Source organism: Mus caroli, chromosome 16 (assembly GCF_900094665.2).
Source record: "Mus caroli chromosome 16, CAROLI_EIJ_v1.1, whole genome shotgun sequence".
NCBI classification, from domain to species: Eukaryota; Metazoa; Chordata; class Mammalia; order Rodentia; family Muridae; genus Mus; species Mus caroli.
The window spans coordinates 88,699,334-88,714,474 of NC_034585.1; the positions used below are offsets into that span (position 1 = coordinate 88,699,334).

At 47.6% G+C, this 15,141-nt stretch overlaps 1 protein-coding gene across 1 annotated transcript in view; it reads left to right on the top strand.

Moving 5' to 3' along the window:
• Nucleotides 1-15,141, top strand: part of Sim2 (SIM bHLH transcription factor 2) — a 42,290-nt gene that overhangs the window by 15,615 nt on the left and 11,534 nt on the right. The window contains exons 4-7 of the mRNA XM_021185166.2: nucleotides 3,934-4,042; nucleotides 5,730-5,815; nucleotides 8,662-8,861; nucleotides 14,248-14,354. Coding sequence (XP_021040825.1) covers nucleotides 3,934-4,042; nucleotides 5,730-5,815; nucleotides 8,662-8,861; nucleotides 14,248-14,354 — 502 coding nt within the window. The remainder of the gene's footprint in view (nucleotides 1-3,933; nucleotides 4,043-5,729; nucleotides 5,816-8,661; nucleotides 8,862-14,247; nucleotides 14,355-15,141) is intronic.

Sequence of the window (15,141 nt, forward strand, 5' to 3'; positions counted from 1 at the left end):
AAACCCTGTCTTATAAAAACCAAAACAACAACAACCATGTTCTGCATCCTGGAAGTTATTTCTGTAAGTAGCAACTGTGAGGTCAATATGACAAACATTCATGTTATTAAATTTATTTACAGTTGGTTCTTAAACAAGATCATTAGAGATAAAAGTGCTGGGGGTGGGGGTGTAGCTCAGTGTTAGGCATGAGGCCTTGAGTTTGATCCCTGGAACAGCAAAATACAATGAAGTAGCGGTAGTAAACTTAGTGCTTTCTGATGAGTGACAGCCAGAGTCTTTCATAGGTTCTAGTTTCATGGTGCCATTCTGTGCTCATAGAGAGTCCAGGTCACACTCAGTGATGTCATCAGTAGATGATGCTCCTGTGGAGTCCAGGTCACACTCAGTGATGTCATCAGTAGATGGTGCTCCTTCCTGTGGAGTCCAGGTCATACTCAGCTGTAGAGGGCCATGGGGAGCACTCAAAGCCACAGTTGTGTGAACGTTCACAGCAAGGGATTGTCCCATGGGAATGGTCTATTTGAGGTAAAAATAATTCTCCATGTGTAGTAAGTCCATCTTCATTTAAAGACCACTATTACATTTTAAAAATAAATGCTGGAATAACAAATCTATTTCTCAGGGATGAATTTGTTCTCTTACTTTGCTTTCCAATTAGCAAACAAATGTGATCGCTACTGTCAAATTCTGGTTTAAAAATAACAATGAAGGGAAAATAGAGCTCTCTGTACATTTTTAGTATCCATATGGTTTAAATCTAACAAAGTTATGTTCCACAATGTCTAGGTAACCAATACTCATTTTCAAAGACGTGAACACATACGTGAAATAGCTGTTTATGGGACACATAAAGAAAAATGGAATATTTGAGAAGGATGCCAGAGACTGGCTAACAAAAATAGCAGCCATGCTGTTCAGGGGCTTGAGACGGAATTCTTTCACTTGGGGAATAAAAGGCACTGACTTATGTTTGTTTACATAGCTTGAACCCTGAATCCCAAACCATCTTAATTTAAAATGCTTCATCTGCTACACTCAGCAAAATGCCCATGCACGTTTCTCAGCAGCCAAGTGACTCTGCCTTTCCACACAGACCCTTTATCATCACATTTATCATATCAGCTTTCTGGGCAGGAAGAAACTATTCAGCAAGGCATTAAAAAGCTCTTAGCGGGAACGCCATTCCTTTTGTGGTCAGCAGGATTTTACAGACATTAAAACAGCTCATTGAAGTGCTGTTTTAATAAGGCTGAGATATGAGACCTGGGGAGTTTTGTTAAAACAAATAGGTATCTTTAGAGTTACATATATTTTGGGGACTGGGGTAAACATAGCTGTATTTCTTTCAGCATTTAAAAGAATGGACACATATATAAATACAGGAAACACCACGTCAGCCATAATTTTGAGTTAAGATCTGCACTGTTATATATTACTCCTTTTTTTTTTTTCTATGAAGACATTTCCGTTGTTTAAAGGTTATTGGGGTTCCTAGACAATCCCATTCATTTTACGATGGACCCCAGAGCTCAAAAGCACCAAGTCCTTCCTTCACAAATCTTGGATTGCCTTGTACTCCCACCTGTCACGAGAACAGAAGCTTTGAAACCAGACAGAGCAGTTTACTTAAAGGGCAGGCTGGGTCTTCAGCAGAGTCTCTGAAGATGCTTGTCTGTAGAGACATCACTTGAGTACTGGTTTTTTGTTTTTTGTTTTTCCCCCAAACAGAACTTCAACCAAGATTAAATGGTCACTTCATTCAGAAAAAAAAAAAAGCAAGGGAGAATAATTAGACAATATAAAATCCATTCCACTTCTGGTTTGTTTTTAAATAAGTTGTTGGAATTAGGGGTTAGGTAGAAGTGGATGGGGCAGGGGCAGGTGGATGGATGGGAGTGATGGACAGGTGTGTGTGTGTGTGTGTGTGTGTGTGTGTGTGTGAAGGGAGTTGGTGGAGGGAAGGAAGCAAAATCAGAAGGAGTTAGTGTTTTGACTGTTGGCTTGGACCTTCCCATCACTTGCACAGTGACAGCCCCCACCCCACCCCCAGACACCTTCAAAGAAAGGCGATGTCCCGGGTCTCAAACAGCTGGCTTCAAGGCTTATTCAAACTTTTTAGGGATTAACAAGAATGTTATTTTTAAAAAACCGATTAATTTTTATTCTCTAATTTTTAATAACATCTCCTGGCCAGGGGAGATGAGTGGTGAGGCTGCTTGTCCAAGACAGAACCCATATGATGGAAGGAGAGAGTCAAATCCAACAAGATGTCCTCTGGCCTCCCTCCACACGTATGTGCCTGCCCCCAGCACAGGCATGAAACACACTCACACACAAATGCACAAATAACAGAGAACCAACCGTAACTCCAATGTGGTTTTGAATCAGGCACTGTATTTTCACAGAGGCAAGTCTGCCCTGGGGATGGCTGTGAAGCCTCAGGTTTAGAGCGTGAGGGTTAAGTAGGTAGCAGGGAGGTCCCCCCTGTCCTCCTCTCCCCATTTGTGTAATATTGGAAGGAAAGATTCCAGGAATAATGAAGAAAATAGAATGGTGGATGCTGTCTGTGAGGTAAGGCTTAGAAACAAAAGGGAACGTGGCCCTCACATCCTGACAGACTGGAGAGCTGGCTAAGGAGGACAGGGAGACAGAGTGGCCTCTCCTTTGCTTCTTGACCTTGGGGCTGAACGCTAACAAACCTGTGGGTCCAGGGAACATGTCACTAGGCTGCTTCCTGAGGTGGCACAGTCAGAGCCCTGGACAGCTGATCCTGTGACCCACAGTACTCAGTGCCAGGTGTGTTCTCAGGACCACTCCCAGCATCTGAAGCCAGGGACAGCACCAGCCACACAGCCTCTCTGTTGTCTTGGTTTACCCTCTGCCTGGGCTGAGAGGTCTTCAGATCCACCTAAGGTTCTTGCCGTCCGAGGGCACTTGGTGAATGTGCTGAGTTTCTCCCTACTGACTGGGCTTTGAGGCCCACTGGTTCTGATGGAGTTAATGCCACCATTCCTGGGGCCCCCTAAGTAATACTAGGTATGCTGACTCAACTCTTTGGATTGTAGTTCTAAAAATAAGACCCACCTCTACTGCATAGGAGTCTACTCCAGGGCCTGTCCAGCATGGCTGTTGCCGAGGGCCTGAATGCTAATACCCTGTGGGGTGTGTCTGGGATGTCTGAATGTTGAGATAGCAACCCCAGGAAGCCACTGTGGCTTCATGTTGCCTAAGCCCCACTCCTCTTCAGGTCACAGGTCATGCAGAGGGACCCAGCCATACCCTGGGTGTGTCCACAGAGGAAGCATAGGCAGCTTGGACCAGGAAGGTCAGAGACTTATTATTCATGGCAACACCAGGAAGCTCTGGCTGTGCCTGGGGCATGGTTCAGTGCTGACACAGAAGGGCTTTTGTCTGAGTGGCACCAGAGTCTTCCTCTGTGGTTCTCAGCTGGTCAGCCTCTGAGTGGACATGGCTTTCCACGGGGTACAGAACACTCAAGGGCAGCTGGTGTCCAGCAGGTCATTCACCTTACTTGGCATGTAAGTGACAGTGGGACAGAGGCAGCTTTTAGTGTTTTGAGATATTCCCTGTCTGAAGGACATTGTTCAAGCCTCTAACCATGGGTGCCGCCTCCACCCTTCAGTTTGTCAACTGTCCTGTGTACCTTGTCCACTTAGCACCCTCTGGAAGCCCAAGCCTGTGCCCTTGGCTTTTTCAGGGGTGAGGATTAGGGACACGGTTCAGAGCCCTGCAAAGAGAAGCTCGTTTCCACCTTTGCATTTGGCCAAGGTGTGAGCTGCAAGGAGAGACCAGAGTCCTGTCCCCATGTGACGTGAGTCTGTGGAGGACAGACACCTGGTCTGTCTTCTCTCCCCTTGTCCCCACTGTGGAGAGACCTATGACATGTCTGATCCTTCCATTCCCTGGCAGGTGGAGCTCACAGGCAACAGTATTTATGAATACATACATCCTTCTGACCATGACGAGATGACAGCCGTACTTACAGCCCACCCACCGCTCCACCATCACCTGCTCCAAGGTTCGTCCTCCACGGCACAGGAAACCAGAATGAAACAGGGTCATGCTCGTACTCTAAGGAGAGGGTTTGCTTCGGCTCCCTAAACCTGCCAGTGTAGGTTTGGGTCAGATTAACAGCTGCTATACTTGTGCCTCAGGGCTGTTTGCTTGCGCTGGTGTAAGCAAGCCTGGGGCTTTGTGCTTACAGGCTGAGTGTTCATTTCTTGTCTCCCACCTTCCTCTGTGTTTTCAGTGGGCAGTTATGGAGTCCCTACTATGTGCCACAAACTGCTCAGCATTGGGTCACAGGCTGTTCCCCTCACATGCTCCTGGTTCAAAATTCCAGCACAGCCTGTTGTGAGCCTAGGCCCACCTGCTTCTTCTGAGGACAGAACCAGGAGCTGGGGAACGTTAGATACCAGGGGGAAATTATATCCATGTAATTTTGCATTTCATTTGCACGTGACTGGAGGCTTTCTGACCATGCTGCAATCATTAGAACCTTGGCTTTCTTGCCACAGACATTACAGATACTTAAAAAGATGTATGCAGTGGATACTTGGAAACTTTCTGAGTGATGAGGCCCATGACCGAATCTTTTTGTTTTGTTTTGTTTTGTTTTTTTTTTTTGTTTTTCGAGACAGGGTTTCTCTGTATTCTCTGTATAGCCCTGACTGTCCTGGAACTCACTCTGTAGACCAGGCTGGCCTCGAACTCAGAAATTTGCCTGCCTCTGCCTCCCAAGTGCTGGGATTAAAGGCGTGCGCCACCACGCCCGGCCCGTGACCGAATCTTAACCGAATCTTAATTTAACATAGTAAATAGGCAGGTACTTATATTCATATTGCTATGTTTAAAGTCTTTGATAATTCTGTACCCACACAGCTGGTTTCTTTTTGAAATCTATTTTTTGCATGTGGAAGTATTCTGAGCAGGGACTTTAGGTTGTGTGCCATGGCACAGATTGTTTTAAAAGCCTGGGCATCACACACACACCTCCTTAAATTACAGTCATGATGAGTGCTAGGAAGACACAGTGTATTCTGGAGGCCCCAGCGTCTCAATGCTCCCTGGCAGTCCCATGAGGGATGCTGACTAGTGGGTCTCCTTACCTGGGGCTACAGTTAATGGTGTGGCCAAAACTTCGTTGTGTGAGGGATGGAAAAGGCCAGAAGATGGCTCAGCAGGTAAAGGCTGAGCCCTGGTGAGAAAGAAGGGTGTTCCAAAATGACAATCATCTTACCAGCTATGGTGTTCCAGAATCTACCATGTAGCTGCCAAGAGGTAAATGTGTCTTTCTCCATCTGCCAGGGACAGGGGCTAAGTTGTGCCTGGCATTTGGTATCTGCTGCCTTAAAGGATTTTAGATGTTTCTGGGCCTTTTGAAGAGTCACCTTGGCACCCATTTCCTCTGTGGCCTGAGAAAGGGTCCGTCAGGCTGACCCATTGGTTTCCAAGGTTCTTGCTACGGTCGTAGTTCAGGCTGCTTTTCCTCAAAGTCTCGGAAACTGTACCAGGATGATCACGGTCTCTTACTGTTTCCTTTTAGACTTTGGTTGTTGGCAGGGCTCTCTGGGTCAGGGTCTGGGTGTGTGTGAGGAGGCATCTGGCTGCTGCTGTATCTGCCCAGGGGATTTGTGGGTGCAAGGTTGGAGTCTGTCGGGGATGCAAGCAGGACAGTTGCTATCTAACGGCACCTCTGCTTTCAGAGTACGAGATAGAGCGGTCTTTCTTTCTTCGAATGAAGTGCGTCTTGGCAAAAAGAAACGCAGGCCTGACATGCAGTGGATACAAGGTACACGGGACTCCTAGTGGAGACAGGAGAGGGTGGCAGGGGCCTTCACTGTGTGTATTATACTCTGCTTCACACTTGAGGCAGGAGAGAGGATGGGGGAAGCCACCATGTCACCTCTGCCAGGACAGAAGTCTTGAGCGAGGCTCAGGGTGGATTATGAGCCCAAAGACCTGGCACTGTACACAGATGTTCCAGGCTGGTTGGATTTCATCATATAAGACCAGGATTGCCATGGCTTAGCATAGATTTTCATCCCCTCATCTACGAGTTCCACTTTGCACGTCACTGATCGGCTCCACTGGACCAGCTGCCCCTGTGTTTGTTGAGCACCCTGGGCAGGGTCGGAGAGTAGCAATGAGCAGTTGATCCACAGAGACCTAACTACCAGAATGCTGAAGAGAATCTGGTATGGAAGATGGTGTTTCACGATAACCACCGAGGCCTCCCAGGTGCCAGGCTCTGACCTCTCTGTGGTACTTACACCCATCTGGCCACCCTGGCCTTCTGAAGGGAGTGACGCTGGCCTTACTTCATCCTCAAGCATGGGAGGGAAAGGGAGAAGGGACGGCATGCCAAGCTAAGTGGCACAGCTGAGACCTTGACCTAGCCCTGGTTGAATTTCCCTGCCAGCTATGGCCACTTGCTGAGGTCACTTAGCAAGCTAAGAGAAGATCAGCTACATGACCAGTTGGTAATAGTCGGCCTCAGTGTTAGAGACGGGAGATTCCAGGGGAGAATCTGCCAGGGATCCCTGAAGGAGTCTCTTGTGCTGTTTTTCTTTGGGGTGAAGGGATGAAGGGAAGTGGAAGGGGGTGAGGAGGCTGGAGGGTTCGGGAAGGGGGTGGAGCTGGAGGCAGCTGAGCTGGCAGCCTTTTCCACTTGCCCCTTGGAAAAGGAGGATGGGTTTGGGGGGTGCTATGAGGTCTTTGTGTTTTCAGTTCTCCTTTTGGAACACACCTCTCTGCCCTGCCTCTCTTTAGAGGCTTGCTTTCTCAGCTGGTGAGATCTCTTTCTTTGACCTTGACCCTAATCCCACTCCTGACTTTTGTGTTCCATGGTTACTTTTTGTATACCTTGAATTAAACCTAGTGCCTGGGCCTCAGTAGGCAAACGCTCTAACCCAGCTCTCCCACATCTCCCGCTTTTACACCTTGATGGATACACATTAATTTTCCTGAAGTTGGGAAGCCTCCTTGAGTCAGGGCGGGAAGCCCTTAGCTCGGCCTGCACCCACCAACCTGTTCCTCAAGAGGTCCCTGTATTTTACGAGTTTCTGCCTGCCACTCGTCCAGCTGTAAACACGTACATCATACATTGCCTGTTTGTCTTGTCCTTGCCTGTCCCATCAGGAAGGTGGGAGAACATGCTGGACTGGAAGGACTTCAAGATTTTTTCCAGCTCGAAACACTGTAAATTTGTGAATCCCGTAGAAAGAATCTTTGAAAAGAGAATCTGTGCGGGCTGTGGGTGTAGCTCAGCTGTAGAGAGCTTGTGCTTGGCAGGCAGAAGCCCTAGGTTTGGTCCCCAGCACGCCATTGGGTGTGGTAGCCCTAATACCTGTAACCCCAACATAAGGGGGATGGAGGGAGAAGGATAAATTCAAGGTTAAACTCCACTATGTTGTGAGTTTAAGCTAGCTTAGGCTATGTGAGACCTGGCATGGGTGTGTGTGTGTGTGTGTGTATGTGTGTGTGTGTGTGTGAATAGAGACAGAGAGACAGAGACAGAGAAGGACAGAGACAGAGAGAGACACAGAGAGGCAGAGACAGAGATAGAGAGAAAGACAAACACAGAGAGACAGAAAGACAGAGACACAGACAAAGGGAAACAGAGACACACAATGCGAAACACAGAGAGAAACAATGATAGAGAGAGAGAGACAGAGAGACAGAGACAGAGAGCTAGGGTTCAGTTGATCACTGTTGTAACAGCCATGGTCCTTGCAGGATTTCAAGTGTTTAAATGGCAACCACAGGTGGAACCCGTGTTTAACCACCGGTGGAAAGTGATTCGGATGCCTCCAGGTGCCTCATTCGCCCTGGGAACTGTGCAGTCTCTCCAGGGTGGTCTTTAGCTCTCTAACTACTGCCTTATTGTTGACTTATTGTTGAATAAAACTTGAATTATAAACAAATTAAAGGTGAACACATTAGCCTGGGGAGTCAGCTCAGTTGGTAAAGTCCTTGCCAGGTAATCGTGAGGACCCGAGTCTGGATGCCTAGCACTGGCCAGAAAATTTAAATAAAGATTTCACTTAGAGTGTTCTTAATTCCCTGGAGTGGTGAGTGTATTGGGTGATAGAAATGTCAGGTTCAATCCTGTTAGAAGTTGGAAAACATTTTAATTCCGGCAAGTGCTCATAGAAAGGCAGCCAGTTCCCTAGTGCTCTTGTGTTCTCTAGTCAAACTTAGCCAGGAGTCACATTCAAGTCCACTGTGTGTTAGTGAGCGTGGGGCAGCCCACCGTGCGTTAGTGTGTTCGTGAGCCTGGGCACCAGCTGTGCATCTGATTTCATAAGAAACAGTTAGGATTTTTGTTGTTGTTGTTGGCTTATGTTTTGGTTTTCCTTGACAGGGTTTCTCTGTAGCCCTGGTTATCCTGGAACTCACTCTGTAGAACAGGTTGATCTTGAACTCAGAGATCCACCTGCCTTTACCTCCCAATGCTAGGATTAAAGGCATGTGCCACTACCACCTGGATGCAAATCAGGCTTTTATAGGCATGTTGACCATACATCTCAACAGGAACTTGGGTGAAGGATGGTCTTCAAAAACAAATGAACAAACAAAGCCAAAACTGTTAAGGCAGAGCGGTGGTGCCCCCTGAGCCCGTGTCTTCCTTCCCAGGTCATTCACTGCAGCGGCTACCTAAAGATCAGGCAGTACATGTTGGACATGTCCCTGTACGACTCCTGTTACCAGATCGTGGGGCTGGTGGCCGTAGGCCAGTCGCTTCCGCCCAGCGCCATCACGGAGATCAAGCTCCACAGCAACATGTTCATGTTCAGGGCCAGCCTCGACCTGAAGCTCATATTCCTGGACTCCAGGTGAGTCTGCCCCCGGCTGTCACCATTGCTGTGACTGCCCAGGAAGCCCCAGTGCTGGTAACTGGTCGCAGATGAGCAAGGAAGTTAGTCATGAGGGAAAGAATTCATGACAGACTTAAGATGCAGGAACTTGTTTTAATGAATTGAATTGCCTAATGTTTGGATTGTAAGCTTGTGATGCGCACTCACCGTACAACATAAGAGGGCTCTCTCTCCCTCCCTTCCTTTTTCTCCTCTTGTCTTCCCCTCTTCCTCTCCCTTTCTTTTTCTTTTCTTTCTTCCTTCCTTCCTTTCTTTCTTTCTTTCTTTCTTTTTGTTTTTGTTTTTGGGGGTTTTTGTTTTGTTTTTTGGTTTTTTTTTGGTTTTTTTCGAGACAGGGTTTCTCTGTGCAGCCCTGGCTGTCCTGGAACTCACTCTGTAGACCAGGCTGGCCTCGAACTCAGAAATCCTGCCTCTGCCTCCCAAGTGCTGGGATTAAAGGCATGCGCCACCACTGCCCGGCTCTTCCCTTTCTTTTGAGACAAGGTCTCCCATAGCCCAGGCTGACCTCAAACTCACGTCCTCCCTGAGGATGACCTAGATCCTCCGCCTCTTCCTCTGGAGCTCAAGGACAGGCATGTGCTTCACATTTTGGTTTCCCTTTGTCTTCTCTGAAAGCTGTAACTCGAATCCTCGCTCATCTCTCCACCACACTGGTAGGACTTTGAAATAAGTGATATTCCATTCTGAACAGCGTATGACGCTCCTACCTCTGTGATAGCCACCATTAGTCAATGGTGAAAGCAGACAGCTCCCCTTCCATGTGGGGAGGCGTGACCAGAGTGTGTGGATACCTGGTGCCTAGGCTGGGGAAGGGAAGGGAAATGAGCTGGAGCAACCTCTGATCTTACCCAGAGAGCTTCAGGTCTCAAGTGTTAAATGGTTTTGTTTTTTGTTTGTTTTGATTGTTGTTTTGTTGTTGTTGTTGCCATGGCTGTCTTGGAACTTGCTCTGTAGACCAGGCTGGCCTAGAACTCTGATCTAGAACAGAGATCTGCCTGCCCCTGCCTCTCGAGTGCTGGAATTAAAGGCATGTGCCATTGCAACTGGCCTCAAAAGTTTACTATTTGACAGCCAGTAGTTATATTTTTACGGGACATCTGAGATGACTTGATTGTGGTGAGCTCCACATTTTGGAATGATCCAGTCTCCACAGATCCTTTTTTTTTTTTTTTTAAGATTTATTTATTTATGTGAGTACACTGTAGCTGTCTTCAGACACACCAGAAGAGAGGGCATTAGATCCGACTACAGATGGTTGTGAGCCACCATGTGGTTGCTGGGATTTGAACCCAGGACCTCTAGGAGAGCAGTCAGTGCTCTTAGCCGCTGAGCCATCTCTCCAGCCCCGTTTCCACAGATCTTGAAGCCTCACCTGGTGTTACCCTCTTCCATTGTCCTTGTGTAGAAGCTGTCATCTGTGCCCACCACTCGATATCCTGAAAGTCTTCAGGAAGATGAAAAGTAGCCAACAGATGTGAAGCAGCTGAGAGCTCAAAGTCTCATAGACTCACTAGGCCAGGTTACCACTTGGCTTGTGGGTTCCTTGGCTGCACAGGCCAAGGTCCTTCTAGGAACTCCAGGACTCAAGCAATCCTCCTGCCTCAACCTTATGAGATGGTGAGATATAGGCATATGCGGTTACTCTGGGCTGCTGATTTTTTTTTTCGTTCTAAGTTTTTCAAGTTAATAGAAAATAGTGTAAAGACTCACATCTATAATTATACCACTTTTGAGGCTGAGGCAGGAGGATTACAATGAGTTCCAGGCTAACCTGAAGCAGATTCAAAGCCAGCTTGGGCTACAGAGCAAGACTGACTCAAGTAAACCAACTCAAACAAAACAAACAACTTATGAAGAAAGGTAAACTAAAGCATTTAAATATCTCACAACATTGACTACTCCACCCATGTATTGGCTCTTTATTGAAAAGAAACAAACCCGTCTGGCCCAGGGTGGGGTGTGAGATGGGAGGTTAGTCGGGATTGATTCTCGTGTTCTTCAAAGCTATTCTAAGGATTGAGAGGTGAGAGAGCATTTCAGGATCACCCTAAAATTCCAGGCAAAAGTGAAACAGAATCATTGGCCAGCACTTTCTAGGGTGGTGGAATTGGTGGCAAGTGCTGTTTTGTTTCCTGCAGAAGCAAGGACTGCGGATGTGGGCCTGGGAGAGATGGTGACAGGAGCTCTTCTGGAAGTAGGCTGCATGTAGGCTGTCCAAGGCTGAAGAAGTGCAGAAGAAAGAACTGGTTTCTTCCACTCGTTGCCTCTGTTCTAGTTAGGGTTACCATTGCTGTGACGAAACATCATGACCGAAAAGCAAACTGGAGGGGAAAGGGCTTTATTCAGCTTACACGTCCAGACACTAGTCCATCACTGAAGGAAGTCAGGACAGGAACTCAAGCAGGGCAGGAACCTGAAAGCAGGAACTGATGCAGAGGCCGTGGAGGGGGGCTGCTTACTGGTTCGCTTTTCTTGGCTTTCTCAGCCTGCTTTTTATGGAACCCAGGACCACCAGCCTAGGGATGGCACCACCCACCATGGCCTGGGCCCTCTCTCATCAATCATTAATTAAGAAAATGTCTTACAGACGGATCTTATGAAGAAAGCATTTTTCTCAATTAAGGCTTTCTCCTCTCTGATGATTCTAGCTTGTGTCAAGCTGACATAAAGCCAGCCAGCACAGCCTGCATGTATTTTTCAGACACTTCGAGAAAACCCCAAGAGATTTCTCTGATGAATTCTCTCAAAGAGGAAAGAAGAGGCCGTGTCCCCAGAGGAGCAACTGGAAGTCTTTTCCAGCTCACAGCACTTAGAAACGTGGAAGTGTCTTACAGGGAAGGGTGGGGTCTTTACAGGGAAGCTAGCTCAGAGGCCAGGCTGCTGTCATGGAGACACTTTAAGGGGGTCGGGACCCTTCACCATCGCTTGAGTTTCTGTCTCCTTGCAGTAAGATGTTCTCGAAAGCCTGTTGGGTTACAGCCAGCTCTGGAGGGACAGCCCCAGATGGATGGTGGGGAAGGTGTTAGCTTGAGGCCCCCCAAGTCACAGGAGCAAGGGTGGTGGGAGCAAGGGTGGGAGCAGCCGCTGGCCACTCACCCAGCATCATCCCAGCACAACTGAACTCGGCTTAACCTGATGTTCGGATCCTCAGGGTGTTGTGGTATTCTCTTTGAAACTGTGGCTGATGCTTTGGCTAAGGTCGGGTGAGGCCAGCCATGTTTGGGGTGTGGCACATCCCTCTGATAGGTTTACAGACACTGGAGATTTGAACAAACCCAGGAGGGCACCCTGCCAAGCCCTTTCCTGGCCTTTAATTTGTAATGTTGCTCAATGGTTTGATGAGAGCATGGTACGTTCGTGATTCTTTAACCACATTCGTATTCTTGCCGATTTAGTCCAAAGGTCCAGGGGCTGGAGTCTCTCAGTTTATGCTGCAGAGATACCTGGGCTGTTTTTGGAGTCAGCCAGCTGTCTTTTACCCTTCCTCCCACCCAGTTAGACTAGACTGGGTTTGCAGTTCTAGTGACCCTTGGAGAAATCTCTAGAGTCCTGAACAAACAGAGCAGGAGCCAGTGCCTCCCCCCACCCCTCACCTGGAACCCTGTTCCCTCTCCATCTTAGAGGAACATCGACGGAAATATACATGCAACTGGAGAGCCATTCCAAGGAAATCTGAGTCTCTGAAAGATGTATGATCCAGATCTGAGCAGATTAAAGAATAAAAATGGGGTCACGTTTCCCGGTTCTGTCTGTGGCTAGAGTTTCGCAACTCTCAAGCAGGGCCCTCAGTGCCAGCCTTCTCCATTACTGTCCCCACCACTCCACCATCTCCTGAGCTGACTTCTTCCCGCTGCCACACTGTTATTGGAATCCTTTCTTCTGCTCTTTCATCTGTTCTTAAACATCTGTCACCAACATGCTTAGGGCCACCTACCTCTTTTAAGGACACAGTTCCCAGCTTGGTTGGGCCAAGTCTGTGAAGCCATACCACCGCCACACACAATTTCACCCAATGGAAGGGGCAGCCCAGTGTGGTACTGATGAGGGCTTAGCTGCTGACAGTCATTTCTCTTCAAAGCGCTGACGTGAGAAATTAATATGTCTGGGACTTGTTGAGAGTAGCGGGATCATGTCACAGGCACACTTGGGAAAGTCTTCTACTCCTGAGGAGAGTGATCACTTCCACCTTCTGGCCCGAACATTTGCAGCCATGGTGCTGTGTTCTGGGGGGTCTGTGGATAATCCCTCACGGATACCAGGCTTAAACAGTTATCCTGTGATTCTCATTGGTAGGAACCACCCGGCTGTAAGATCTGGAGACCAACCACCACGACTGACAGTACCCGATGTAGAACAGTGATTTAAAGAGCCAACCCAGACCCAAGAAGTGGAAACAGCTTCAGTACCCACCAGCAGACAAGGGGATAAACAAAACACAGAGCATAGTATCCATTTGAGAGAGGATAGTATTTAGTCCCAGAAAGGAATGCTCTGCCATGTGCTACAAAGGGAAATGGCCCTTAAACATGCTATCCTGTATGAAGGAAGGCGTAAGTTCAGGCAGACAGGAAGTTGAATGGAGGACAAGGGGCTGTAACAGAAGGCCTGGTGGTATATGAGGGAAGGAGGGCTGGAGGTGACGTTTTGAAGGTGAGGGGTTTCTGTTTGGGATAACCAGAAGGTGTGGGAAGGTGATCATGGTACAGTGTGAATATTGTAAGTGCACATGGTTAATTCACTAGACCATGCACATAAAGTGGTAAGATAGTAAATATTATGGGATGTCTATTTTATTAGAATTAAACAAACGAAGGAGCCGGAGAGATGGTGTAATGGGCAAAGGGTCTGCTGTGTAGGATGATAACCTGAGCTCAGATTCCCAGGAGCCACATACAAGCATGGTGATGTAGCCTCTAACCTCAGCACTGGAGGTCAGAGATGGGGGATCGAATGCATTAGGCCATGCAGAGAACAAAACAGGTTCACGAAGGACAGTCCCCACAGGCCCCCAGAGTGGCTCTCCCCATCACACAACTTATGTCAGTGGTCTGATCAAAGCCTTCCCCTCAGTGCCCACAGATAGGCAGGGTTCGAGAAAAGTTCCGTCGTTAAGCCATTCCAAACATGCTGCTAGCCCGTGGTTCCCGAACATTCTCACTCCCAGTTCTACAGACAACCCTGAGCTAGGATTCAAAGACTTTCTTCCTGTAAAAAAGATCATTCCAACACCAACACCTCCCCACCCCTGAGCCTCTTCACACTTGATTAGTTGGCAAAGCAAATACTGGTTCAAAGGAAATTGCCTAAGAGCAGCTTGACTCATAGAACAACCATCCTCCCACAGGGTGACAGAGCTTACGGGCTATGAGCCGCAAGACCTGATCGAAAAGACACTGTACCATCATGTCCATGGCTGTGACACCTTCCACCTCCGATATGCACACCACCTCTGTGAGTATCAAGCCACCTGGCCAGGGTCAGCTGATCAGGGTGGAGGTACTATGAACAGGGAGGGGACATTCCTGTTGCCTGGGGCTGGTGTATGTGTGAATCATAAAGTCCAGTGTGACTCCCTTTGCCCCTTGCTAAAGATGGCCCCTGCTACCTTTCTCTACTACTTACAGGCATGGTCTTAGTGACAATGTCAGACCTCAATGGCCCTGGGTTCTAGACTGTGGACTTTGAGGTCCAGCTAATCTATGGAATTTGGACTCCAGTTATGAATACCAACAATATTAGTTCAAGAACAGGGTAGAACCCTTAATACATATGACCAGGCACTGGGTTAAGAAATTAAGCAAAGGAGCTGGAGAGATGGCTCAGTGGTTAAGAGCACTGACTGCTCTCCCAGAGGTCCTGAGGTTAATTTCCAGCAACCACATGATGGCTTGTAACCATCTGTAATGGGATCTGATGCCCTCTTCTGGTGTGTCTGAAGACAGCTACAGTGTACTCCAATACATAAAAAGAAAGAGAAGAAGGAGAAGAAGAAGAAAGAAGAAGAAGAAGAAAGAAGAAGAAGAAGAAGAAGAAGAAGAAGAAGAAGAAGAAGAAGAAGAAGAAGAAGAAGAAGAGGAAGAGGAAGAGGAAGAGGAAGAGGAAGAGGAAGAAGAAGAAGAAGAAAGAAGAAGAAGAAGAAGAAGAAGAAAAAGGAAGAAGAAAAAGGAAGAAGAAAAAGGAAGAAGAAAAAGGAAGAAGAAAAAGGAAGAAGAAAAAGGAAGAAGAAAAGGAAGAAACT